Source organism: Falco naumanni, chromosome 8 (assembly GCF_017639655.2).
Source record: "Falco naumanni isolate bFalNau1 chromosome 8, bFalNau1.pat, whole genome shotgun sequence".
NCBI classification, from domain to species: Eukaryota; Metazoa; Chordata; class Aves; order Falconiformes; family Falconidae; genus Falco; species Falco naumanni.
In genome coordinates this window covers 60,634,305-60,660,646 of record NC_054061.1, presented here as the reverse complement: position 1 = coordinate 60,660,646, position 26,342 = coordinate 60,634,305, and the positions used below count along the sequence as shown (strand labels likewise).

The following is a 26,342-nucleotide window of genomic DNA, read 5'->3' as shown; positions in this document are numbered from 1 at the left end:
TCCAAAAGGAGAGATTTTCTCAGTGCCTGAGCTAGAATGCTGATTCAGGCACATTGTTGAGGGCTAAATATTAGGCTGGGGCTCAGGTAAGTTTCCAGTGTTCAGGGAATAGGAGTGGAGAGCCTCGGAGAACAGCAGGCAGTTGGACAGTTCGGGTTGTCATTCTGCTGTTAGAAGTATCGAGTGCCTTCCAGAGGTTTGCAAGAGACTTCCCAGCTGATAGACAGTAAATAGAGAACATGCCAAGCATCTGAGGAAAGATTATTTGGAAAACTGGGAGAGATGATTCCCCTTTGGGGGAAAAGGGTGGTTATTTACAGGTTCCCAAAACAAGCTGCCTTGATAGCTCTGTGGCCCCTCTGAGGGACTGGTCTCATGTTTGATAATGCAGCTACAGCAAGGCGGGGGGCAGTTATCAAGGGAGAGGAGGAAATCCTCCTCTCGGCAAGCTGGAAGGGATCAAGTTCCTAGTATGGGAATCTGCTCCGAAAGGGGCTATACCCTCTGTTCCCAGAAAGCCTGGGCTGGGTGTGTTAAAAGCAGAGCTTTCCCTCCCTGACAGCTTCATCCTGAGCTATGCTTTTGCTTTCGTAATAAATGGTCCTGACCCAGCATATACGCTGCACAGCAGCAGGAAAATATCCTGCAAGTGTAGTCGTAAAGAGAAAAGTTCAAGGAAGAGTGAAGCCAGCTCTGATTCGGTTATTTACCATCAATCAGGCTGTTGCTTGGCAGGGAGTGGATGATTAGGAGCTTGAATGAGCTGAAAAGGGGCAGGAAGAGAAGTGGAGGCAGCATTCTTCCTATTTAAAGCTGCATCCCCTGAAAGGAGTGTTTGCAGACTGCGCTGGAGCTGGTGCTGAAAAAAAAGGGCTCGCAGACTTTGTGCTGGAACTGATGCTGAAAGGCAGCGAGACTCCCCAGCTGGCTTCATGGTGCTAAAATAACCTTATGTTTCTGCGCTTTTTGCTGCCCAGGAGGATACATGCCTAATAGCTAGGCGTGATGGCAATCTGGGTACAAATGAGAACTTTTTTCATCCTTGTTGCTTTATTAGGCCGATTTGTAACCATAAAAGCGCAAGAGGAGGAAGAATATGACGCTGGTGAGTTTCTCGCTCTCCCTCTAGAATGATTATAGTAATTCCCCGCTCTGTGCACGCAGTGGGCTCGCCGTGTGATCTGGGTGGTAAGCGGACTGGAAAACCTCTGGGGTGGAAGGGTAACAGGAGTTTTGCTTTTATAGACGTAAGGGAAGGGGGCTGAGAGGTTTGCGTCTCCAGCTTCTGGCCAGGAGACGGAGGGAGCTTGGAGCCGGGGCTCCGCGGGCGGCAGGCGGTGGGGTTGCGGGGGGCTGAGCCACGCTGTCCCGGCTGGGGGGGGCTGGGTCCTGCTGCCCACCCGGGGCTGCGGCCGTGGGGACTGTTGCAACAAAAGAAAGTGCCGAGGACGGGGCTGAAGGGAGAGCAAGCTGAGCTGGGAGAAGTAAACACAGAAGCCTCGCGCAGGGCGGAGTCGTTTGCGCTGAGCTACATCTGCATTCTCACATTCTTTGTTTTAGGAAAATAGAGAAACGTGGATTTCCTTTTTTCCTTAACTCCCCCCTCCTTTTTCCTCCTTTCTTTATTTTTCTTCTTTTTTCTTTTCTTTTTTTTTCCTCTTCTTTTTTCCTCCTTTTTTCTTCCTTTTTAAATCTCTTTCCTTCTTTTAATCTTTTTTCCTTTTTTTAAAAAACTTTTTTTGTTGTTCTCTCTCTCTTTTTTTTTTTTTTTTTTCCTTTCTTTCTCCCCTGCCGCCTTTTCCTCTCCCTCTCTTTCCCCCTTTGCCTCCTTCCCCTGCCGTCGCTGGCGGGGCTGCCTGCTCCCCACCTTGGCAGAGCCGCGCTGGGTCCGGTCCCTAGCAAGCTCTGTGGGTGCAGGAGGGCTGGCAAGCTGCCCACCTGTCCTGTGTAACCTGCGCTCCCTTGGGCTGCTTTCTGGCTGTCTGGCTGTAATATTGGTCCAGTGCCTGAGAAAGGGAGACTGGTGGTCAGGGGAACGCGCTGTGCCAGCGCCCTTCCATCACTCCGGCTGGATGTCCTGCTGTACGTTGATTTCCTGAAATGTGAGCAGGCTGGTTACAGGACACTCTGTAGCTGTTGTACTCCTGAACATACTTGCTAGGCTTCTCATACGTAACGCCGGCTTCTATTCCAAATAATACCTAACAAAGGGATGAATACATTCCCCTACAATAGAACTCACAGTTATTTTATTGTGTGTTTTCAAGAGTTTTTCATTTTTCTCGTAACTGAACTTTTCTGATAATACGCGGCATTGCACAAGTGAGGAGGAATCAAAGCCCGATGAATAAAACAACACAGTAATTCTGAAACTTTTGTTCTACAAAGCAAAATGAGACTGTCCTGACTCTGCACAGCTGTGGAAGAAGTCCCATAGAGGGGGCACTTTGTATAATTTTCGGAGTATAATTCATGTACTTGCCATAAAGGGAGGCGAATATTATGCGTGTTTCGGTTACATATAACACCCAAGAAAACACTTGTGAAAATATTGGCTTAATTTTTTGGTATCTGTTTTGTAAAAATGATAGCTTTTTTGCTGCTTAAAAAGAAAAAAAGACAGGTTTTATGTGAGATCTCTGTGGGGTTATTATGGGTCATTCACTAGTTGCTGTTATGGAAATTAGGGGATGAGCCAGTAATGTAGCAACACCTTCTGGGATGTACTTCCCGTACGCTGATGGCTGAGAAAACGGAGAGGTACGTGGTAAGTCAGAGAGCAAAACATGTTGTAATGAATTAGTGACATCTGTTTGCACTTACTTCACTTTTTCGTCTTCCTGTTTGAGAATGTAATAGCCCGTCTACCATTCAACAGTGTTCATTTTATTAAAAAAAAAGCTATTTGAGTGTGTTGTGTGGGATGGTGCACAGTGAGGAAGAAGAGGGGGCGGTACATCCTACACATTGGTCTGGTTTAACTGTATAAACAAGGGGTTTAAATTTTTATTTAGCTCCTGATTGAAGCCCGCAGAAGCTGCAGAACGGGCAGGTTTTTACCCTTAGTTTGTCTTGGGTTTGGTGCTTGTGCAGAGGTCTGACATTAGTGTACATTGTATTGTGCTGCAGCTGCTTCACTTCTCCACATTCAGTTGGTCCAGTGTGTCACCTGAATACAAGTGTTGTGGTAGACAAATATTGGAGGCATCTGTGGAAGCAGGGAAGGTGCTTCAGGAAGCTTATGTTAGAAAAAAACTGTCAGACTTCCAGAAAGTACATATACTAGTGTTTTACTGGTCATTTTTCATGCCAAATCCGAGAAAAAAACATGAAGGACTAAACACCAGTTACCAACCTCAACCACAGTAGAAGAAAGAAATAGTTTTGGCAGATCTATGTTACAGAATTTATCATGATAAGGGTGTGATATTGACAGATAAGTTGATTATAGTAAAGCAGGTAAAATGGTTGAAAACCAGTTTAATGTAAGCGCCATAATACTGCCTCAGGACAAGTATACTGCTTAACATTTTCTTTTTTTGGCACTTACCATTGCTGTGCTTTTAAGTAACGCCAGTTTCTATATTATTTTTTTTCTCTTGGAACCATTGCAGATCGATCTGTTTTGTTCAGGAACACTTGGCTGGTAGTGCTAGATAGTACACACACTTAAAAGGCAGGTAAAACCCTGGAAAACAGGCACTTTCAAACCTAGTGCAACAAAATCGGTCATTTTGAGATGGCCTGTTTTAAATGTGCCTATTTAAAAGTTATTTAGGAATAAAGTCGGCATTGCAAAATCCTAGAAAGACTGGAAGATCCTGGGTTTAATTCCTGTGCAGGGGCCCAGACCAGTTGAGAAATGCAGTAGGGCTAAAAACTGCCTAGGAGATGGCTGAAATTATGTGCCATTTAAGCCCTGAATATTTGGAAGCCCTGAATATTTGATGTAGGGATATCCACATGCTGTATGATTCCTCTTTCCTTAGGACTCAGGATAGAGGAAACTACTAGCAGTGCATGCTGCTTTGACCCTTTTCCCTCTACCTGTGAGGGTAAATGTGATTGCTTTCTTCAGACAAGTTGTTTAAGAAAACTAGGAACACACCTTCAGTGGAAAATCTGTTAACTTGAATCAGGGCTGAAATTGGGGGAATCAGCTCCTTCAAAAGGATTTGTCTGTGCCAAATTGCACATGGGCATGGCAGCGATGGCCTGTTGCCTCCATCCCCTGTATTTCTCACTGCAGTCCTCCACTTGCCTTTAGGTTCTCATCAGTTTCTACAACACACCCTTGTCTGTGAATTTTGTGGCAATTTACCCTTCCCTGTCCCACTCCTGTAGTGTCAGCCCCTCTTCAGCTGAGATCGATGTGAGCCCTGGTATGGATTTAAAAGTATCTAATTTGCCTGGTTCAACAGTGTGAGCTAGCAAAGACAAACAATGGCCATTCCATTTGAGTTCATGTTTCTCTTTGCCTTCTCTGAATTCTCCAGGTCTTTCACTTTGCCTGGAAACAAGGCCAAGGAGAGAGGAGGATGGTCTGGCCTTAATGGAGACAGAAACAGCTCAGTTGGCTGAATAGGGGCTATTAAATATGTCCATTATTCCCTCACTGATATTAGTAGCCTCTTTTCTCCCTAAAGATCATGTCTCTGTTGCACAGTCTCCTCGCTGGGGCAAGTGTTGGGTATATGATGGCAAGGGAAATTCAGCTGTAGCTGGGAGGAGGTAAGCGAGTAACTGAGCATTCATGCCAGATGGTTCGTTGGTTTTTATGGGTCTTTCATCTTTGTAAATAGTCCTCAACGCTCCTAAGGAGAAGGATAATGATTTTATATGAAAGATGTGGGGACGAAATCGGTCTTGCTAATTCTTACAGTTTTAGCAAGGATCTTATGATACTTGGAATCATAGAATTGTTTAGATTGGAAAAGATGTTTAAGATCACTGAGTCCACCTGTTAACACAGCAGTGCCAAGGCCACCACTGAACCATGTCCTTAAGGGCTGCATCTGTGTGTTTTTTAAACCCCTCCAGGGATGGTGACCCCACCGCCTCCCGGGGCAGCCTGTCCCAGGGCTTCACCGCCCTTTCGGTGGAGAAATGTTCCCTCACACCCAACCTAAACCTCCCCTGGCGCAGGGAGGTTTACTGGGAATTCACAGTTCTTTGGGGTCTGACTTATGACTCCAGAATATTTGTGGTTGTGTTCCCTGCCTGTAAAAGTGTGGGAAGGAGATTCTACAGAGAAATTTCCCCAAGAAGAGTCTTCAAGAATATTCTTCCTGCTCAGACTAAGCAAACTTGTGCTCAAAAATATGGAATACGTAAAACTGAGGGTCATGTTAAGCTCTCCATATTAGCTTGGTTTTTTTAGAAAATACTTTGTGGTTGAAGAATAATTGTGTGCTGTGGTCGTTAGTGCAGGCATATTTTTTTGCCACAGTGTTTACAGATACAGATTATTGCCATAGAGATTATTGCCAAATGGTCATTTCATGCTCTCGTTTGCATTTTGGCATGCTCACGCTTCATTTCTTAGTGAAGTCCTTTCATTTTTGTAATTTGTTTCAATATGATAACGTTTTATTTAGGTTTTTTGTTAATGTAAAACATTGCAGGATTGGTTCTGTTTAACAATTGTGTATATATAAACATAAAAATAAGCCCTTTTCAATTTGTTAACTCTTTAGAAGTTTCCAGAAAAAATAAATGTCCACTAAACCCCTCAATTTGTAATAAGATTTACCCAGGAAACCCTGCTTAGGAGCAGCTCCTGGTATATGAGTAGTATTTAGTATTTCTCTCTGAGTTAACTAGAATTTATATCATTTTTCTGTGGTTAGAATTAGAACTGGTCAACTCATCGCATTACTTGGGTTTTGGTGTTTTGTGAGACAAGCAGCACAGGGATTCTTGTGTGTACGTGTGGGGGAGCAGAAACTCTGAAGGCAGACCTTCATGCAAGATTATGATCCTTTAAAAAAACCCGAGCAGATGTTCATGGCCTGTGTGCAACTATTTTTCCATATACAGAGAAAGGCAATGAACTCAGTGCCAAAAAATAATAAAGTAATAATAAAAAAATAGTCGAAATTCCAGCCAGAGGCATGTGATCTATCCTTATATGTACACTGATTGTTTCACCCATGTTTATCTTTGTGACCCCGCACATTTTTGTGTGTAAATTCCTGGTGATATAATATTTTTTTCTCAGAAATTCTTCTTCGAAAGAATAAATGAAGGTGCCAATCCAGTGGATTCTCAGTTGGGTCAAGGAAGAGAGGCTGGGGTTGCACTTGAACTTATTTTATAGACAAAAGAACCAATTCTTAATCTAATACACAGGCCAAAACCAAGTATCCTTGAGTGTAAAATGAGTAAATTAATCAGATTAACTCAGAATTTCAGTTTTCAACAAAGGCTTCTTGGAGTTTGAACTTTCAGAGCACGAGGAAAGATTGTTGTACTGGCAGCCTGAAATCTCAAACTGCAACAGATCCGCCTTGTTAAACCGCCCTTTGAAGCCCTGGTGAGACTGTAACGTGCAGGAGGTCAGATACGATTTGAACTGCAATGTCTGATGCATTGATTCAAAGGGTAATGAGAAAGGAATGAGGAAAATGTGTTTGTTTCTGTCGTCAAAAATAAGTGTTAAGAAATCAGGTACTTTCAAGCTGGAGAAAAATGGCTTCTAAGTCACATAACACCTTGAGGATGAGAGGTACCTCAGAGGCGATGCTGTGTACTGTTTACATCTTTAATGTAATCAATACGTTGTGTCACAGATTATTCTGTGATTTATGCTTTTCCTGACTTAAATTCTGAGAAACGTGAAGAGTTAGTGCTGTTGCTGAGCTACCAGAAAGGATAAACCAGTGGTACTGTCTATAGAAGTGACACAACAATTTGTTCATATAAATTCTTTTTTTATAGGTTGATTTATAGTTACAAAAACAATAGCATGCAGTAGGCTTTGGATGCTGATAAGCCCCCAGTGCTATGGCAATTAAAATATCCAAACCATTACTTACAATTATCTTTTCTTAGTAAGCAACGTACATTTTTCATAGCCTGCTGTGCTGTCTTTTATTCGTGTAGTGAGAAACAATTCCATTATTCCACTATCCCACCCGCGTTTGCTGCGGAAAGGTCATGTGTTATATAAGCATGAAGACTAAGAATGGTTGTCAGAGGGCCAGCGGTGGGATGCTCCCTGTACGGGGAACCTCTATTCATGCACACCCTTGGGATTCCTTGTTTATTAGCTGCTGAAGATAGGTCTTGTCTTTGGAGGGCTGGTCTAAGCGTTGTTCCTTGGCCATGCTGCTGCCAGCTCAAGCTTGATTGGAGTTCTGGAGAATTTGTGTTTTTTCTGCAGCTTTGTGTAAATAGTACAGTTGGGAGAATGACGTAATGGGGTTGGTTTTATACTGAAAAAATTCCATGGTGTTTTGTGTCTTTGCTAGTTTTCATTTATAGCCTTTGGATTATGTAACGGTAGCATGGGGGGACTAAAGAATTAATCTGAATCTCTGTGCCCCTGTTTTTTTGGATAATGTGACTGAGCAGAAACACAAGCAGCGACTGATACTGCTGGCAGGAATTCAGAGTTTTGGACATGAACTCGCTTAGAGTAGGAACAGAAGAGTAAACTGTCTCTCGGAGGCCTGTTCCCTGCTGTGCGGTAGATGTCTGGCTGAGAAGGTCCGTACAGTATCTTCTCCAACTGCTCTTTGGTCAGGAGCTGCCTGCCAGCGTCCTTCGGCAGGCTGCCCGCCTGAAGGGAGGCATTAACGGCACAATGGCAGCATGGTGCGGCGAGGGATTAAGGGAGATAAAAGGTATCGTCCTGAGTCTTTCCTGGGCCAGTTGCTCCAAGGTGAATACTGCACATTAGATGGTAACAAAAATAGAAGCTAAAAGCCAGGAGGAAACTGTTCCTCATTTAAGAAGGCCTGTCCCTGGATAGTTAGTTGTGTTACTACAGGTAACCTCAGAGGTTATGCTGAGGGTTTTGTTTAAAGCCGTCCTCTCTCTTCCAAGAAACCATAGAAGACCTTGACTGATATTTAATCACTTTCTAGTCTGAAGTCTTATGTCTCTTGTCCTGTTAAATATCCCAGTAGGTCAAGAAAAAAATTTTAAGGAAAAAAATAAAGCGGAAGCAGTGAACAGAAGCTGTGCTTGCTCGATTGATTGCCTGTTTTCCACCCAGCTTTTCACAAATATTTCCTTTACAGGCTTCTACCAAATCTCTTGATCTGATGAAAATGTGATGTAATGACGTACTGATTGCTATCTTATGATAATTATTTTTGTCTCATTTTCTGTCTGTTTTAAAGTGTTATTTTTGTCAGCTGCAGTGCCTTAAGCATTCCAAATACTGAGTCTCGCATGCTCGATGGTTGGATAACAGCATTCCGTGGCGCATTGTTGAGATAAATAATTGAAATCTCACTGGCAAGAAGAACTTACTTCAGACTAGGATATATGATTAGTTTTGTTAGACATATAAGGATGATTTAGCCATCTTTAAGCCATCAGTGCTATTTTAGGTAAATCAAGTTACCTTGAATGATGAACATTCAGTTGACCCAAATTATGAATTTTAATTATCAGTAACAAGTAATACAATAAATAAAAATGTATTTTTTTTAATACAGTATGATCTATATTTGGCTTTCTCACATTAATGATGAGCCTCTTAGTAGGAAAGATACCACTGAGTGGCCGGATCATCTCACTCCTCTAAAACTCCTGGCTGTTTTCTGAAATTCCTCTTCCCATCACGAAAAGAGAACATACTTTAATGTCACTTATCTTCACGTGTGTCCCAGACCCAATGGTAGTGATGCTTTGCACAAGAGGTTAAGGTCAAGAAAGGAGAACATTCTCTGTGGCAGCTGTGACCAGACCCATAGAAACCTGCCAACTAGATGAACCGAGACAGCGATTAACCGCTGAGGGCTCCAGCTAGCAAACCACCTTGTGGTTCTGGGGTTGTCCTGGCTTAATGTTACCTAACAGCATGGCTGCTGATCCCAAACTGGCTGAAGGTGTCTTTATTTAGTAATGTATTATTGCTACAAGGCAAGCTCATTTATTACAGTTCTGGAAAAATCCTGATTTATTCAACAGGAACTTTGAAAATCAGTTAGACTTCAGGTCTCTGGAGATAGGAACAGATCTTTCCAAAATAGTTTAGGAGTCAGACTTGCAGATGGGACTGTAGCATCCCTAAGGGAGGACTTGAGCATCATTCATTGTGTGCCCTGTTGAATTATAACTAACTTGGTTGTTGTTACAGGGCAAGGACATTGCAGAGTTCCTGTTCCTGCCCCCCCTCCCCCCCTCCCCCCAATAATTTTAAAAGGCTTTATGCTGTGTTGATGTAAAAATGTTTGATTGCTAGTAAAGCATTTGGCTCACTGTCTTAGGAAATCTTAAAGTTAGTATTGGCTTGAATGTTGCTGTGGTGAGTGGTGGGAGAATTAAATAAAGGTGTGTGATTAAGAGTCATGTATCTTCATTGTGGATGGAACCTCATGGTTTCACAGACAGTCTTCTGTAATCTGGACCAGGAAAGAAACAGGATGTTAACAAAATTCACAGATGATAATGAGTAATGAAATACTTGCCATCTGTGCAAAAATACTGGTAAGAAATACAAAGAAGAGAATTATCTTTAAAATGTGTAAGCTGGAGTGATGAAAACGACAGAGTTTGCGTTGTGCTCTGTAATCAGAGCAGGCTAAAACTAAGGAGGCTCTTCTTTGGCACGTAGTAGGAATCAGTGAAGAGAAATGTGGTTCTTAGGATCCATTAGGCAGAAAAACACAAGGAAAAGAATGAGAGGCTTTTTTTCATCCTTCAGTAATCAAGTCCAATGTCAGCTTATGTGGTAATTTATGGGGGGGGGAAAAAAGGTGATAAAATGGAAATTTAGGTGACCCAGACTTGAATAAGACAGATGTTCTGAGGACTGAATGTCTTTTATTCGAGGTTTTTGCCATGTGCACACCTGCCAGACTGAGTAATCCTCAGTGTGTCCAAAGCTTTGAGAAGGGAAGATGAAGGGAAGCAAAAGAAGCAGGAGCTTCCAGAGAGGCATGGGGTGCCAGGTGCGGCTCGTGCCTCTTGAGGAGCCCTTGGCTCTGCGTGACTGAGGTGTTATTGCCCTATTGTGACCTCAGGGTGAGGAAAAGGAGTGGAAATAGTTTGCATTTTCCACTCCTTCAGAGGCATAGACAGGAAGTAGTATCTCTCTTCCTTTGTATTAATTTTCCATTGAAGGAATGGCTTCTTTCATTACAAAATCCCCAAACCCAACACACTCTAATGCATGCATTGAAAATCTAGTGGTTTCTGAAAGCAAAGGTAATCAACTTCATGACGCAGTTAAAGAACCTGCAATGTTGAAGTTGTATTTTCTTTAACTCACGCAGACCATACAAGAGCTTTTCACATGCTATATATCCAAATTGACAGTGTTTCTTCAGGCCTGTGAGGCATTAAAACAATGTTTTTAACAAAGGGCTTACAAGTCAGAATTGTTGCATTATGCCTGCTTTGTATCTTATGGCACACAGCATCTGACATGTTAGCTATCCTATATTTTAATGATTGCTCAAACAGAGTCCCGAAGAGGAATCCATGTGGCAACAACTTCTGAAGACACCGTTAAGACTTTTACAGACTTTGTGTTCAAATCATAGCACTTTTGATGTCGTCATTCCAAACATATCATACAAAAGACTCTAGGTTTTATATGTGAAATCTCATTTTGTCCATTAGCGCCGCGCCCCCCCCCCCCCAAATCTTAGTAAAAAAATATTTCAATTTCAAATTGCATGCACTAGGCAAAGAACACAATTCTGAATGTAGCTTATTGCTTCATATTTATTTTAAATATCTGTAATGTAGAACTCTCTCAAATTAGGAATGTTTGGGGCTACCAGTATACATGCTAAAACTCTAAAAATAAAATCATACATATTTGTAACTTAATGTGCGTTAAATTTTAGAGTAGTGTAATAGGGAATGCATTTTATATATACACAGATATATATATATACACACACATATATATAAAGCGTGATGTCTTAAGACATCAGACATTCCCACTGTATGGGAACTACATTGCAAGGCAGATGCATCTCGCTGGTGAAAGTAATGGAGGATGATTTCCAGATGTTTAAATGCTTGCTTTGGCAAGAGTCAGAAAATACTGGAACACGCATTGGCAACAAAGGAAGAGAAGAGCTTGATGTAAGAGGCACCAAGCGTGGTGACAAGCAAGGCAGAACACGGAAAATGGAGCTATGCGGAGAAGGAAGAGCCAACACAACTGTATGGCTGCAGGGGCAGCACTGAATCTTGGGATTGTGCTGATGATTGGCAGAGTGCCTTCGGAAGCCTGCTTCAGAAATTAGAACTGAGATTAGGGAAATTGTCCTTTACCTTTTAAAACTTTTGCTGTAGTGATAGAAAATTTTATCTAAACCTGAACGCTGAGATTGAGTAGCTTGAGCATGCTTTGATTTCATGGTACCGTAAAGTGCAGGACCCTCCTATGAATTTGTGCGGTGCTGAGCACAAAGCATCCTTCATCTCAAATGAAGCCTGAGGGTACTACTGTAATATATGTACTGAGTCACCACGCTAATAATATATTTCTTCAATTGCATGGATTTTCGTGTTGAATAGCTGACTAGTTTCAGAAGTGGAATCTGGCTCCTCAGCAAAGAAATCTCTAGACAGTGAATCACACCTCTGTAGCCGTACCATGTTGTATCAAAATGTTCCCACTCCTTGGTTTTTTTTTTTTTAATTTTTTTTGGGGGTCAGGATGCGATGGTGGGGAGAGAAGAGTTAAACCTTGTTCTCCTCAAGCTGTGCATGGTTGCCCTTATGAAGAATGCTAGGGCCAGCCAGTGCTCTAATTTTTATTACTAATATCTTTGTAACAGTTTTAGAATTGAGGCTATAGAGCACTTAGGGGTTTTTTTGGTTGTGGGTATTTTTTTTCTTTCTTTCTTTTTCCAGCTGTTCTCTGTCTCTTTGAGCCTTCCCTGGTTTCCTAGGAAACCTTTGCAGGACAGAATTTGTCTATTTTATAGGCACTGTGCAAGATAGGCGGTTTATTTTGTTTGTGTTTGAATGTAATGAATACAGAAAGTAAATATTTGGTGATCTAAATCTGCCATTCAGGAGAGTAATTTGGAAATCTGACTTGAAGCACATGAATAGCCTTATTTCTTGTAGTGAGGTGACTTCTGCGTAGTTTGTTTGCCCCTTAATGAATTAAAACTTTCATTATTTCAGTTTTTCATGTAAAAGAGGGCAACAGACATCAGGATCTATTTGTCTGAAGTAAGTATGAATTAGGAAAATTGACAGCAGTGAGTTACTTGTAATAAAAGAGTAGTTAGAAATCTTTTATCAATTACACTGAAAAATGTTAAGTGCACATAGAGATGATTTTCGTATAAGCAGTGTTTTTAAAATCTGTTATCCCTGGAGTATTAGAGCTATGCAGGCTTTCTGTAATAACCCCCCCAGATGAAGTCGTGCTGAGTTTTGCTATCCTTTTGCACAGATTCATGTGATTTTTGACCGAAGATTGCTTTCAGTTGTGAGCAAATGTCATTACACAAACACAGCCTGGTTTCTGGTTTCAGGGGGACCCAAGGGAATCTCAGGGGCTTTGCTTTGAGTTTTCTCCATGCTCAGGTCTGACACAGAAAAAATCTTTGCATCATCTCAGTACAGAAAAGCAAGTTAAGGCTTTCAGGGTTCTAAAGATGGTCCACGTGCTTAGTATGACAGATGAACATCTGGTAAATTTTACATGAAGCTACAGGATGTTCAGTAAAGACTTAAAATTGGGACAGAATTAAGCATGCCTGATCTGGATAGTGACTTGACATTTGGTGTGTGTAACATCCTAATCTGTAGCTCTGCCTGGGAGAAAGCCGCTGAGCGATGGCGGGAGGAGGAAATGTGACTGTGCCTGGGAAGGGGAGGCTCCTGCCGTCCCGCTTGCTAACAGGACATAGCTGTGGCTTAGGCTGTCTTATAAATGTCAGCGAGTGTTGCCTCAATGCCATGAGAAGAAACTTTCTGGTGTGATAGTTCCCTGCCTTTCTCCTACTGGGACAGGAATCAACTGAGAAATTCATGGCACACAGGGTTTCAAAATGCCATGTGAGAGAGCAGGATCCTGCTGCTCTGCTTCATGTCTGCATCAAATGTCCCTGCTTTCAAACCCCCGATTACTTCATTGGTACTACTTGGTGAGTAGGGGTCCCTTGAGAAAAGGAGTAAGACTTTTTAAAATGTTATTTATATTTTAGTCTACTTATCCCGTAGCTTAAATGTTTCAACTTCTGAAAAAAAAGTCTGAAAACATAGCTAAAACACATTACTGCTTTTGAGGTAAAGTTGGTCTATGCCCTGAAGGATGATGAGTTGGAGGGAAAGCATATGCTGTTAGGTAGGTAGTATTGTTACCCAGACTTACTAGCCACCGATAGTCAGATTAGCTGGGACAGTCCTAGGATCCAGGAGTGTGTAGCTTCCTCAAATAGTTACTTAAGGGCTTTGTTCTTGGAGAGAGCTGTGAGGCACTGTGCAGCAGTTACTGCAGTGAACTACAGGGCGAGTATAGGCCGTCTTGGGTCCCTGTGTAAAGGCCATTCTCCAGTTTGTCCAGTGTTTCCACCCCCAAGCAAGAAAAAAGGTTTGAATGGATCCCTACTCTCTCCCAGTGTAATGGTATAAAACTGAACTTGGGTAGGATTAATAGAGTGGTTCATCTTCTGGCTTTCAGTTGTTTACTTTGAAACCATAGGTTTGAGGCTGGTTTAGCAAAAGGGTAGACTTTTTACTAAAAGTAGTTTCTAGGGACTGTTTGTTAGAACTATTGGCTTATACTTCTGGTCACAAAAAATAGGAATCAGAATGATTTTTAATTTTTTCCCTGAGTTGGATTTTGTTTCTTCATAAAATGGCTAAATTAACTCTCCATCTTATTCTTGGAAGGGTGTGTGTGTCTGCATTCTTTTTTTAATTTTTTTTTATTCTAATCTCCTCCCTCATGCAGGCTGAAAGACTGAAATTCCTCCTTGAAGTATGCAAGACTTAGAATTCTCGAAGTCATTTATTTATACAGTGTGATACAGTTCACAATGAAATGTAAATACCAGGACTCTGATGCTCCTGCTTTTGCAGCTAGCATTGATTTAAATCTGTTTATTAAAATGGCAGAAAGAGCTTTAGGTCATTTTGTCACAGTCAGGCAAGACAAATAGGTAATTATTATAAGCCCTTTTGATACCTAACAAACTGTAATGTTTGAGGCTAGATCTTGCTTAGACCTGGTTCCCTTAGTCCTTGTCTCAGTAGGTAGAAGGTGAGGTTTTTTCCAGGGGTGGTGATGGTGGTATAAGTTTTCTTGGTTTTTTGGGGGTGGGGAGTTTTGTTGGTTTTGTGTTTGTTTTTTTTTTGTGGTGGTGGTGGTGTGTGTGGGGTGGGGTTTGTTTTTTTTTTTGTTGGTTTTGCTTGTTGGTGTTTTGTTTTGGTTGGTTTGGTTTGATTTGGTTGCCGTTTTCCTTTTTATTTTATCTTCCCCCTGGAGTTACCTAGTATAAATAAGGGGATCTGGCAAATGGTTTCAGAGCTAACGCAGGAGAAACTTTTCTTGCCTCTTTGTGTGTCCCATAAAAGCAATCCTTCGAGTACTGCTAGCCTTGCTCTGAGATGACAACAACAAATGGTATCCCACAACTCCGGTTAAGGCAAGTTTAATAAAAGAAATTGCATCAGTTGTTGCTGACAGTAGCCTCTGTCACATTGAAAAACAGAGCTAATATCTTTGGTTTGTTTAGGAATAGCAGAATCAATTTTTCTGGAATACAGGTATTAAAAAGAAAAAGCAACAGCTGTGTAACCTGTAGGTCATTACAGACGCTATACCATTACAGCAATTAGAGTGGGTTTTTTTATGCAATGCAGCACAATCTCTTTGGGCATCTGAAATGTTTCTTTTAAGTCTTAAATCGACTAAATATATTCCCTGTTCCTAAAGGGTGATGTAGGCGTGTGCCATTCTTCATGTATAGCTGTGCTATACATTTTTGTAGCCCAGTAGTAGATTTGGGGCTGGGAGAAGTTGCAGATCTAGTCATTATCCCTACTGATAGATGTACTACTGAAGAACACAAAATATTTCTTCAAAATGCCTTTTCCCTCTGTTCTACCTTACACTAGTTTTCTTGGGTTTTTTTTTTTTTCCTTCTTTGTTTTCCTGTTCCTATCCTGTGGGAGACTCGTGGGAGCCTGCTACCAGACAGCTCTGGTTTTGGAAATGGAATTGTCTTCATGCAAATTGCCCGACAGGCATTGTTTTTCTTTCAGTACAACTAAATGCACTCACTGCCGTACTATGACGAGTCTGACATGCTTGCAAAATACAGGGTTTTGTAGCCTGTGAAATCTCTGCTATGTTGTATGCGATTAAAGCTCAAGTTATATGGTGCACCAGTGCTTTAGGTGGTGCTTACTCAGAGAAACTTTCTGCAGCAAGAAATGTGACTGGTGTCATGGAACATCCCTTATCTACTGAAAAGGAAAAATTTGGTGAAGCCTTGAATAGGCTGGTGTATGTGTTATTTAGGCTCTGTAAGAACGTTAAGAAGAAAAGAATAGAGAGTAGAAAAAATGTAAACATATTACAACTTCCATTGATCCAAACCGACTTTCCATTTTTGATTAAGGAGTATTCTCCCTGAATTGCTGTGCGTTTGAGTTCTCTGTTTTTATAACACGAATAGTGCAGCAATTACCTGAAATTAGTAAGCTGTTTGTTGTGTAGGAGTTTTCTACTCAGTTTAAAGTGTTACCTGTATTCATAAGAAATTAATATTAAAAATTATGGTGCCAGGACCTCAGGTGCTTGAGGTCTGATTTTAAGGGACTGAGTTTCTAAAGCAAGTTGTGAAGCCTGTGTGCAGCATAGTCTAATTCAGCAGAACGCGCCTCTGAGTCAGCACTACAGGCTCCTCTGATCCGTGCATCTTGGCGCTCAAACTCCCACAATGATTTTGTTCTTCAAGCACTGGTAGTTTTAAAACAGGAAGTAGAAAGTGGAAGATAAATTTTTCTCAAGATCTATTAACGTGCCTCGTTGATCATATTTTAATATCCCTGTCTTAAGGAGAGTTTGAAATGGATTTTCTTTCTGGATTATTTTGAAAGTATCGTATTTCTCTGTCATAGTAAAATGACAACCCCTTCCAAAACAGTCTACATACCAATGCCTTGTGCCTAAGTTCGGGTGTAAGGATGTTGCACTGCTCGTAAATAGGGGAATGGAAATGTAGAGTGATGAGATGTCTATCTCCAGCTGGCTGCTGATTCTGAATATTCCCTTTGGATGCTGATGGGGAGCACGCAGCAGGGAAGGCCCTCCCTACAGGTATATTCATATAGTGACCACCTTCTAGGTAAGGGTCTTTCACAGTGAGCTCTAGACATCTGCTTTGCGTCAGGAATGTTTGAACGTATAGCTCAGTGGCAAGAGGATGTCTTGCAAAAGGCTGTCACACGTTTTCTTATGCTCTTGGAAGACACTTCTCTTACCAGAGAGATGATTTACCTGCATGCTATTCTGTTCTTTGACTGTTTATTAATAGATGAACATCTGGGATTTAATTTATTGCCCTTCAGATATTCTGAAGAGTAATTATGTTCTGAATGGAGCAATCGCAGGCTTTGTACCTTACAAGCTGGCTGCTCTGCCTCTGTGCCGGTCGCCGGGCTCCTCAGGGTGTATTGTTTTTGAGGAGAGCCTGCCAGTAACGAACGAGGCCTGTTTTCCATATTGACCTCAAACTGTACATAATTACCTAAATCCAGCCAACCATAACAATGAGGTGCGCATAGAAAATACGCTTCATAGAGGCATTTTATAGAGCTTGCAGTGCAGTTAAGTTGAAATTACATAGCTATTTATGGGAAATGTATGGTTAGTTATGCCCTCTGCTGCGCCTTCCCTCAGTTCCATGCCACAAAAGAAACACATCGGCTGTATCAGCACTGCTGTGAGGTTGGCTGCTGCCGTATTTTGGCTGGAAACGATATTATTGAACAATAGGAATGCCTTTATGTCATTCTTTAATACCTTTGCAATAATGCTCATTTCCCAATGAGAGCAAGTTTAACATAAAATTAATTTATTCTTTGACATTTTTAGTGCAGTCAATCAAGAGAGTCATTGCTCTGTATTCGTAAACATCTCCTGCCCGCTCCAGGCTTGATTGGTGAGCCTGTTGCTCAGCCCACAGTTAAGGGCCAGGGCATTAGGACTCTTAAGAAGGTGCAGTTTCTCTCCAAAGTATGAGTGGGATGCTGGAGGGAACTTCACTCTGGCAATGTGACATTTACTTAAGGCAGCGGAGCAGGATTTGGGCTTGCATGTGACTGGACATCCCTGCTGCTGAGCTGCCCCCTTCTTAGGGTGAGAAACGTGTTTTGGGCAGGGAATTTGCTTTTATTTGACTAAGATGTTGAATTTCTTCATTTTGCATGCCAGTTTTCCTTGCTCTGAGCAAGCTGAATAGTGACCAAATGAAAGTTCTTTTCATTGTAGGTGAATTACTTTGAGGGTAAAAATGAAGAATTGGTTTGTCTCCCATATACGGATTCCCATTTGTGAAAGAAACAATTAGTAAACTGATGATTGATTGATGATCCTAATTATGATACTGAGCTGACCTCTTCATTGAAAAAGTTGAATAAACATGCCCATTTTTCTTGTTGTCCTTGATAGACTAGCATGAAAGTAAACAAAAGGATTAATTTCACATGAATGTTTCTAACAGTGGCGTTTTATTCTCACGACTAAGCTGATTGTGGAGTGGAAACTTAACTACGCATTTGATTCTTGTTCGACTTGGCACTGAACTAGCAACTCTAGGTATTTTACATGTAGTAGAAATATTTTTCATGCAGTAGGCATTGAAATAGCTTGAGGGAGAGACACCTGTGCAGATTTTGTGTGTAACAAAGATAATAAACACTTTATTTGAATGTGTTATTAACAATTTTGTTGGGTTTGTGTTTTTGTGAGGTGTGGGTTTTTTTTTTTTTTTTTTTTTAATGCAGCTCTCGGGAGGTGAATGTATTTTATTTATTTTTCCCTTTGGTCTGCAGTATGTAATATAAGTTCAGAGCTTGGGTATGGCCGTAGGAAAATTGCTTGGAAATCAAAATCCCTGGAGCTGGTGCTGAGACCCAGGAGCAGTTGCTGATCCCAGGGTGACATCCAGGCTGCCGGTGTGTGCAGTGAGCCTGCTCTCCCTTCTTCTAGGCTGGCACCTTTAAATGCTTAAGCCAGTCTTTGTTATTTCTGAAATCAGCACAGAACCAGTGAAATAAAGGCAAGCCACCGTTTATTTACTTCAGCTTTCATGAAGCAGGCCTATCCCAAGCCCTAGGCAACCTGCCATCAATTATCCACACAATTCATAACAATGAAAGCAAAAAAGCAGCAAACCATACCCACATTTGCCAACTGCCTTGGCTTAGGGGAAATGAAATCATCCAGCCCCTTATGTTCCCTTAGGGCCTGCAACTCTGCCCCTATCAAACATTTGTTCCAGAAACAAGCTATGTCTGTGTTGGAGTTAAAAATGTACATCTTAATACATTGCAACAGATCATGAAATTTCCTAGCTTAGAAAGCCGGCAGTGCCAAGCTCCTCTTCTATAGACTATAATTTCCTTTCTGAAGAGAGAAGAAGCATCTGGACCTACTCAGTCCCCAGTGCAGTATTCCTCCTCCACGTCAGCAAGCTGAAGCTCCAGTGTGACTGGCCAGGGTCAGCTGTGGACTGCCTGGAATCTTCTTATTAAACAAGCCCAGAGTTTTGGATCTGGACCAAACCCCAGAACTGAACACACTGGGACGTTTGAAAAGTCCTTTTTCAAAACCAGAACTCTGTTGCAAAAGGTCATCGATGCACGCTGTGGACATTTCCCTGTCTGCTCTGAGTCTCAGACCTCAAGTACAAAAACTTCTCCCAGCAGAACTAACATTAAAAACTCAATTAACAGAGGGGTTTTCTTTCATTCATCTGTGCAACGAACAAGGGAAATAGGCTATGTTTAACTTCTTGAGACCAGAATTAAACTGGCAGTTTAGGATTATTTTGGTTTAGTTAGAAAATATTGTTTAAAATGTTTGTTCTCAGCCACTGTCTCTTGGTAGAAATTTTCCAGTAATTAAACTTCTGTCAAAGGCCATACTTGAATTGTGATAATATGAAGTTATAATGGGATGAATGGTAGATTTTTAATTTTGTGGAGAAGATGGTGTGATGTCTAATATCTGTCCTGGTTCTGTCTCCCTGGTTCTTTCTAGACTACTGTTCTTCTGACTTTGCTAAGAGAAAACACAGTAACATTATTCTTTGCACCAGATTAATGCAAGAATTGTTGGCCACTGACAGGCTAGGGTGGATGGAGGTGTACAAATGGGACTCTCGGTAGATGTTGATTGGGGAGATTCGAACAAGATGCCCCCAATGGAGACAAATTGTCTCCTGACCCTATTGGCCTTAAAAAAAACCCACCCCAAAACCTCACACTAAAAGCGCAACACCCACACCCCTCCAGCACCCCCAGAAAGACCCAACAGCAGTCTGGGCTTCCCGGTTTTCTGGATGCTGTGTTTGAAGCCAACTCCCACCCAGCACTTTTCCAAAAGGCTTGGCTGAGCAGTGCTGAAACTGCCTGCATCTGTAGTGTGGATTCTTTGGGGTTATTTTTCAACACCAAACAATTTTGCAGTATGTTCTTCCTTTGATTGCAATGTCATACTTGGGTAACTAATGCATGAAAAAATGCACTGTCAAGTCAGATTATTTGACTTACTGTCATGACACTTCTGTTTGGAAGAGGCAGATCTGGGAATGGATCTTCATCTGGTGTGAATTACAGTGCTTCCATTACTTCAGCGGAATAACTTACACAAGCCAAAGGTCTGCAACATTATCCAGAGACCAGGTGTGCCACATGTTTTGGGTTTTTCTCCCCATTGTCTGTAAAACTGCAATGTATGTATTAATGACTGGAGGCTTTCTAGCGTGGTGCTGATCTGTTCGTTGTGGTGTGTGTAGCTAATGTTAATCACAGTTAGCAATCATGCAATGAAAATATTATCCTTGCTAATGCTTACCTTGCATATAAAGTACATCCGTAAATTTGGAAGTATTCCCTTACCTCCAGGCTGTAATTTGGGGATAGGAGAAACTCCCATAATGCACACACATTTAAAGTGAAAAAAACAAACAACAAACCCAACAAAAACCACACACACAAAAACCCAAAACCAACAACAAGAAAAAAACCAAATAAAAATGTAACAGTTCATTGTTTGCTACTTTTTGGGCCTTCCTCCAATGCAGCCCTGAAATGCCTGAATTAACGCTTGGATTAGGGCCTCGTCCTGTTGTTGGGATGCCGTTACTGGGCAGTTCCACAGTTTGCTATGTCCTAATTAGAGAACGTGAGAGAGACGTGCTCTCCCCTCCGGGGTGAGAAGCCAGGCCCAGCTTTGACCTCACACGAGTGCTCAGTTGGTGCATTTCAGAAGCCACGTAATGTTACGGGTGAAAATGGCTGGATGTAGAGCCTGGTGAAGCTTGCATCAGGTCCGAATGTGGGCAATGATACAGGCAGGTTTCGGTGCATTAATTCCTAATCTGTAGCAGATTATCTAGTATTTTCACTGACACCACTGTAAGCTTTTGGAGAGAGGACCAGATCTTTTTGCCTGATCGCTAAGGACTTGGGTAAATCCTCACTGGGGCTTCCAAGTGTTGCCATAAAATAGATGCTGATGGTACTAATAAAACTACTAATAATAGTAGCCATAGGAAGCTGGGCTATCTCCTCCTGACTGAAATGTTTTATTATTTAAATAAAGTATTAGGATATAATCAAGCTTATGGTCCAGTAAAATGAATAAAATTAAACAGATTATTTATGTCCATGAATAACCATGTCATTCTTTCACATATTTTATGTTAAGCAGAAAAGCAGCTGATAAGATTAACATACAGATAAGAAGTTCAGGTAAATACAATTAGCTTGAGATCACGTCATATCCATATAGAAATTCCCTGATTGCTATGTGACACTTAATAGCATGGGGCAAGCTATAAAGCACATATAAAGGAATCTGTGTATGCATATGTGAGATAAAAGTAAAAAAAAAATGTTTATTACATTGCTGCTGAATGAATATTAGTGTAAATCATTTACAAAGAAAAACAAGGCATTGTGAATGTTGGCATAGTGAGGTGTTATTTCTTTTCTTTCCCAACTTTTATGGGAACATTTAGGAACAATTTCCGCTTTAAAGATTCTTTCTTTTGTGGTCAAATTGCTGTGTTTCCAAAGAAGAAGAAGCAGAAAACTGTATAAAATAAATTTAACTTGTTTTGAAAAATTAAGCTTTTAATTTCATCAAACTTGACTAGAAAAAAATATACTTAAACATCAGGCTTTTTACCATTGGGAACTTTCTGAACTGATTTCCATGCCTAAGTATTCCTTAAAGCGATGAGATAAACAACCCCTGGCTCTTTCACAGTCTGTAGCCGCTTTTCTCCAAAGCTGGGAAGATCACCGCCCAGTGCCAGCTCATACCATCGATCATTGTCCCCGCTACAGTGCTGCCATGGATGTTTCCGGTATTGCTGACTTGATTCAAAATTTATGTAAATGGGTGAAAATGGACACAGGGCCAAAGAATTCACAAACCATGAAACTGGAGCAGGGGAAGAGTCGGGTCCTGTGTTGGGAGGAGATTTGTTGCTTTGCTGGTTCCTTGCTTTGCAGGATCCTAGGCCAGGACTGAAATGGGGAGGGTGAGGGGTGAGGGAGGGAAAAGGGAACGATATCTTTCTTTTAGCCTTGCTCTAAGTCAGCACACATTTCCATTAAAGCTTAAGGGTTTTTTTGTTTTCTTTTAAAGAGCCTCAATTTCTGTGCTATTTTTAGTGTTCTCTAGAACTGGCCCAAAGCTAAGTCATGTGGGTGGATGTAAGTTATTGTTAAATATTATTTATTTGTTAATAATACACCTTGTGTTCCAGAACAAAAATAACCATAAACAAAGTATATTAATGGCATGACCTACTCTTGCAGCTGAGTATCAGATCTTGAGATGTGATTTTTCCCCCCCTCTTAAATGACTCTCTTCATTCCCCCCCACCGCCCCCACCCCCTTTAATAACATAACAGAAAAGGGCTGTAGTAGTTTGGGAAAATAGAAATACAGAGTATGATACTGACATCAGCTTTCTAAAATTCCATTCTGATTAGCATATGATTTTTTTTTTCTTTAATTCATATTTTTTTTTCCAGTGGATAACATAAACGAAAAAGGCTGTAGTAGTTTGGGAAAAAGGAAGTATGAAGTGTGACACTGACATCAGCTTTCTAAAATTCCATTCTGACAAGTATTTTCTTTAGTTACATTAGATCTGGACACAAGTGCAATCAAAATATTTTGTAGCCAGTACGGAGAGGCAGGAAATGCTGTTAATCTTTGTGGTCTGTGGTATTTATTTTTATAGCTATGGATTAAAGCAGTCTCATATGGTTGGTATGTTGAAGCTGAGAAGACATATATTTGATAGTACTCAATATCTTGGCATCACATCGGTTTCCATAATTGCCTTTTCATTATACTATGCTGCTGCTTTTTCTTTTCCAGTGAACCAGATATCACACTGGCAGTTACCTGAGGAGATGGGACTGTCTCACTGTATTAATATCTCTACTGTGAATGTAAAGATGGCAAAGCCCTTTCAAAAGAAAAAAAAATAATTAAATTTCACTTTTGCTCTATTTTTAAATTAATTCAAAGTAAATAGTTTAATTTATTTGCTTATTTATTGTTCTACCTAATTGGGACATTCTTTGCCTCCAGTGCTAGAAGCCTGAGAGTTCTAAATCTGAATGTCAGGAGTGTAGCTTTTCTTTTGGAAACATTTCTGAGTTGAGGTATGTTTGTCACTGCAGTGTAAGGAAAAAGACCGCAGGTTCTGGCTGGTATTGCTGGGGAGTCAAGATACACAGTTCATTTAAAAAAAAAAAAAAAAAAAAAAAAAAAAAAAAAAGTTGTGCTTTCCCATTGTGAGCAGTCTCTGGTTGTGTTCAAGGCAGTGTAAGTAACTGTGTAGCAGCTGATGCTCTTTTCATGACTGTGCTGATAAAGCTTTAGTGTGGAGAAATTACATTTCTTTTAGAGATATGGAGGGGACTGATGATAATCAGACAGAAGTTTATAGAGCAGAAGAAACAAGCAAAACTTACTGTGTAGTATTTAAGAGGAACATCTGTTCAAAAAGCGTGCATAGCAAGTTTTAAAAAATGGCTGTGGAGTATGTGTGTAGATAGGAAACCAGTGGTATCCACCTAGACTGGAACTAAGCAAGTTGGAGGCAACGAGAAGCCATTTTTTCCACTGAAACAGCCACACCAAAGGATGAGATCCTCGCAGCAGAACTGCTTTGAGGAAAAAAGTACAAAAACTTGGGTACTGAACATCCATTGTTTGGACTTGATAATGGCTTTGCCAGTTCACGAGAAGAAATCAGACTGAAGCAGTACATTTGCTTGGTTGTTGTCTTCTGGCTCTCTCAGCTTTAGTTCGTTGAGCGTGACAAAATATGACATGCAGTGTGTTACAGAGACTTCTGGCTGTGAAGTGCATAGTTCGGTCATTTTCAAGTTAAACTGAAAAAAACCAAAACCCACATACTTGTGGAGTGTCTGGTAAAAACTGATGGATTTTTTTTTTTACTCAGTGGATGAAAAAGTAGGTGCTTGGATGCGTTCTTTCACTACTGGTGGTATTGCATGTGACGTAGCTGTATTTGCAGGTAATGGATATCTCACTCAAAAATCTCTAAGGTGCTTTTAAAAATGATTAGCAAAATGCGCTAGAGAAATATAACTTGCTTGAGAAATATAACTCCATTTTTGCAGTATAATTAATCTCATTATAGTCCATTTCATTTATTTCATGACTTTTTAAGCAAAAGTGACAAGAAGTGAGGTGTGTGAGAGAGAAACTGGAACTAAAATGGTGACTAGGAGATGGCCAGATGATGTAAACCTAAAAAGTGAGCTTGGTCTTCTGGTGATGTTATTTGTAGCGATGCGCTTTAGTCAGCTTGCTAACTCAGAGGGACTCACCTTACTTCAAAATCGGAGGAAGGTAAGCCCAGTTCCTGCAGATGTTTTTAGGACATGGCCAGAGAGGCAGATGAAATACAACATTACCCTTGGCAAACTTTAGGAACAAATTTCTTCACGTGGAACGGAACTGCATGACTTGTTACAATATATGATAAAACAAGCAATGGTGAAACAATCATAGAATATCTCAAGTTAAGGGACCCATAAGGATTGTTGAGTCCAACTCCTATGTTAAATGTTCCATGTTAACACCCAAATCAGCATTGCTGTTGAGAAGAAACTGAGCAACACAATAGATTTCAGTTTGATATTGAAAATGCTTGCCAACTTTATAAAAGCTATTAAATTACACAAATTAGATGTTAAATAGAATCTAGCTAAAAAAACCAAAAAAGGTTATTTCCAACAGTGCAGACTAAGGTCAGCTTTCTGAAAAGTGACCTCTGGTTGGCCAGCCACAAAAAAAAAAAAAAAAAAAAAAAAAAAAAAAAAAAAAAAGGAATGTACTTGATGAGTAGCTGAGCTGTCCTCAAAGTATCTCAAGATGAATAGGCCTACTATTTCAGAGAGGTAAAGATTTCAGTGTTCTAAATTGGGAGACTTTTAGGCCTGAATTTGAAAGGAGCAATTTATTTGCCCTTTTTACTTCAGGTTGAGTGGTAGTTGTACATCATTTCATTAGAAAACAACAATAAAAGAAATCTTTCCAGCTGAGCAACCAGAAACAAGGGACAACTTTCAAATATTACACATTCCGCTACTCTAAAAGAGGAACAAAGTAATATTATATAACCTAAGGGTTTTTTTGAAACTTCAAAGTGCTTAATATCTTTTGATGGGATTAATTATGTCTTGAAAATATTTTATGTAAATTAAATGCCATCTTAGATTATTGCTGTTTTGTGGTACAATAGAAAAAGGTCTCCTTAAATTATGAATTTCACAAATATTTTTCTTGCAGAATATTAATCATAACTAAAATATAGCATGCTGAAATAATATTTACACATTTGAAATACTTAAGAATATATACATAATATATGTCTAGTATAGAATTTATGTAATGCAAAGGTAAGCATTCTAATCTCTTTAGGAAGGTATTGTGCAGGAACCTTAGCAGAGTCTGTCTTCTCAGAATTCATTCAATGAACAGAAAAAGAAATCAGCAGGAAAAACTAAATTTCTAAAGAGGTATCTGAATGTTTTTAGCATTAGTAATTTTTAGGCACGGTATCTGCGAATGCTGTCCCTGATTCCATTATGTGTGGTGCTACATCAGAGATTTGAAGTACCTAGGGATTAGCTGCCAAGCTCTGCCCTTTCTCCTGAAGGCACTACATATCAGCAAAATATTTCCAATTTCATTAAAATTTGCAGCAAATGGTTTGTGTTAATTATGCAAACTAAATTCCTGGTAAATGATTTTCATGTTCCTAATACAACAAAAGACAAAGAATGGCTTAGGGCTCTAAATAATTTTACAACTGGAAGATTACCTAATAATTTGATTTGAATTCAGACATCAGGTTTTTGCAAAGCCAGACATGTGCAAGCTGAAACTGGAGTTGAGTCAAACCAAAGCACAAGTTATTCTACAGATATAAAAAAACACCTCCCAGCCCCGTGTGTAGGTTTTTCAAAAGTAGCATGAAGCTTGCGGGCTGGTGCCAACTGGGATCCTGAGTAGAACAGCATGACCGAACCTGCCAGTGAAACTGTGTGACAGCCTGTTGGATGTGGACAGGCGTTTGCACTCCTTAGAAAAGATGTTTTTCCCTAAGTCAAGAGAGGACCCTAAATATTGTTAATAAACTCAGGGTCAATGAATACAGCCACAAGTGAATTCCTCCTATGCTTACCTTAGTCAAAGTGGTTATGCAGACAGTATGCCTTTATCTATTGACAATGGGTTTATCTCACTTTAATAAATCTATTGAACAGTTACAAAAATAAAAATAATAAATGGCAAATAAATTTCATTCTCAACAGCTTATTATTTTGGGGATTATTTTGTGAGCCGGGGATAACTAAGTAACAGGACTATGTAAAATTAAATGGGG

At 40.4% G+C, this 26,342-nt stretch overlaps 1 protein-coding gene across 1 annotated transcript in view; it reads left to right on the top strand.

The window, feature by feature from the left end:
* Positions 1 to 535: 535 nt before the first annotated feature.
* COL5A2 (collagen type V alpha 2 chain) overlaps positions 536 to 26,342 on the top strand; it is a 113,278-nt gene continuing 87,471 nt past the window's right edge. Inside the window, exon 1 of the mRNA XM_040604135.1 lies at positions 536 to 1,105. Coding sequence (XP_040460069.1) covers positions 1,006 to 1,105 — 100 coding nt within the window. The 5' untranslated portion in view covers positions 536 to 1,005. The remainder of the gene's footprint in view (positions 1,106 to 26,342) is intronic.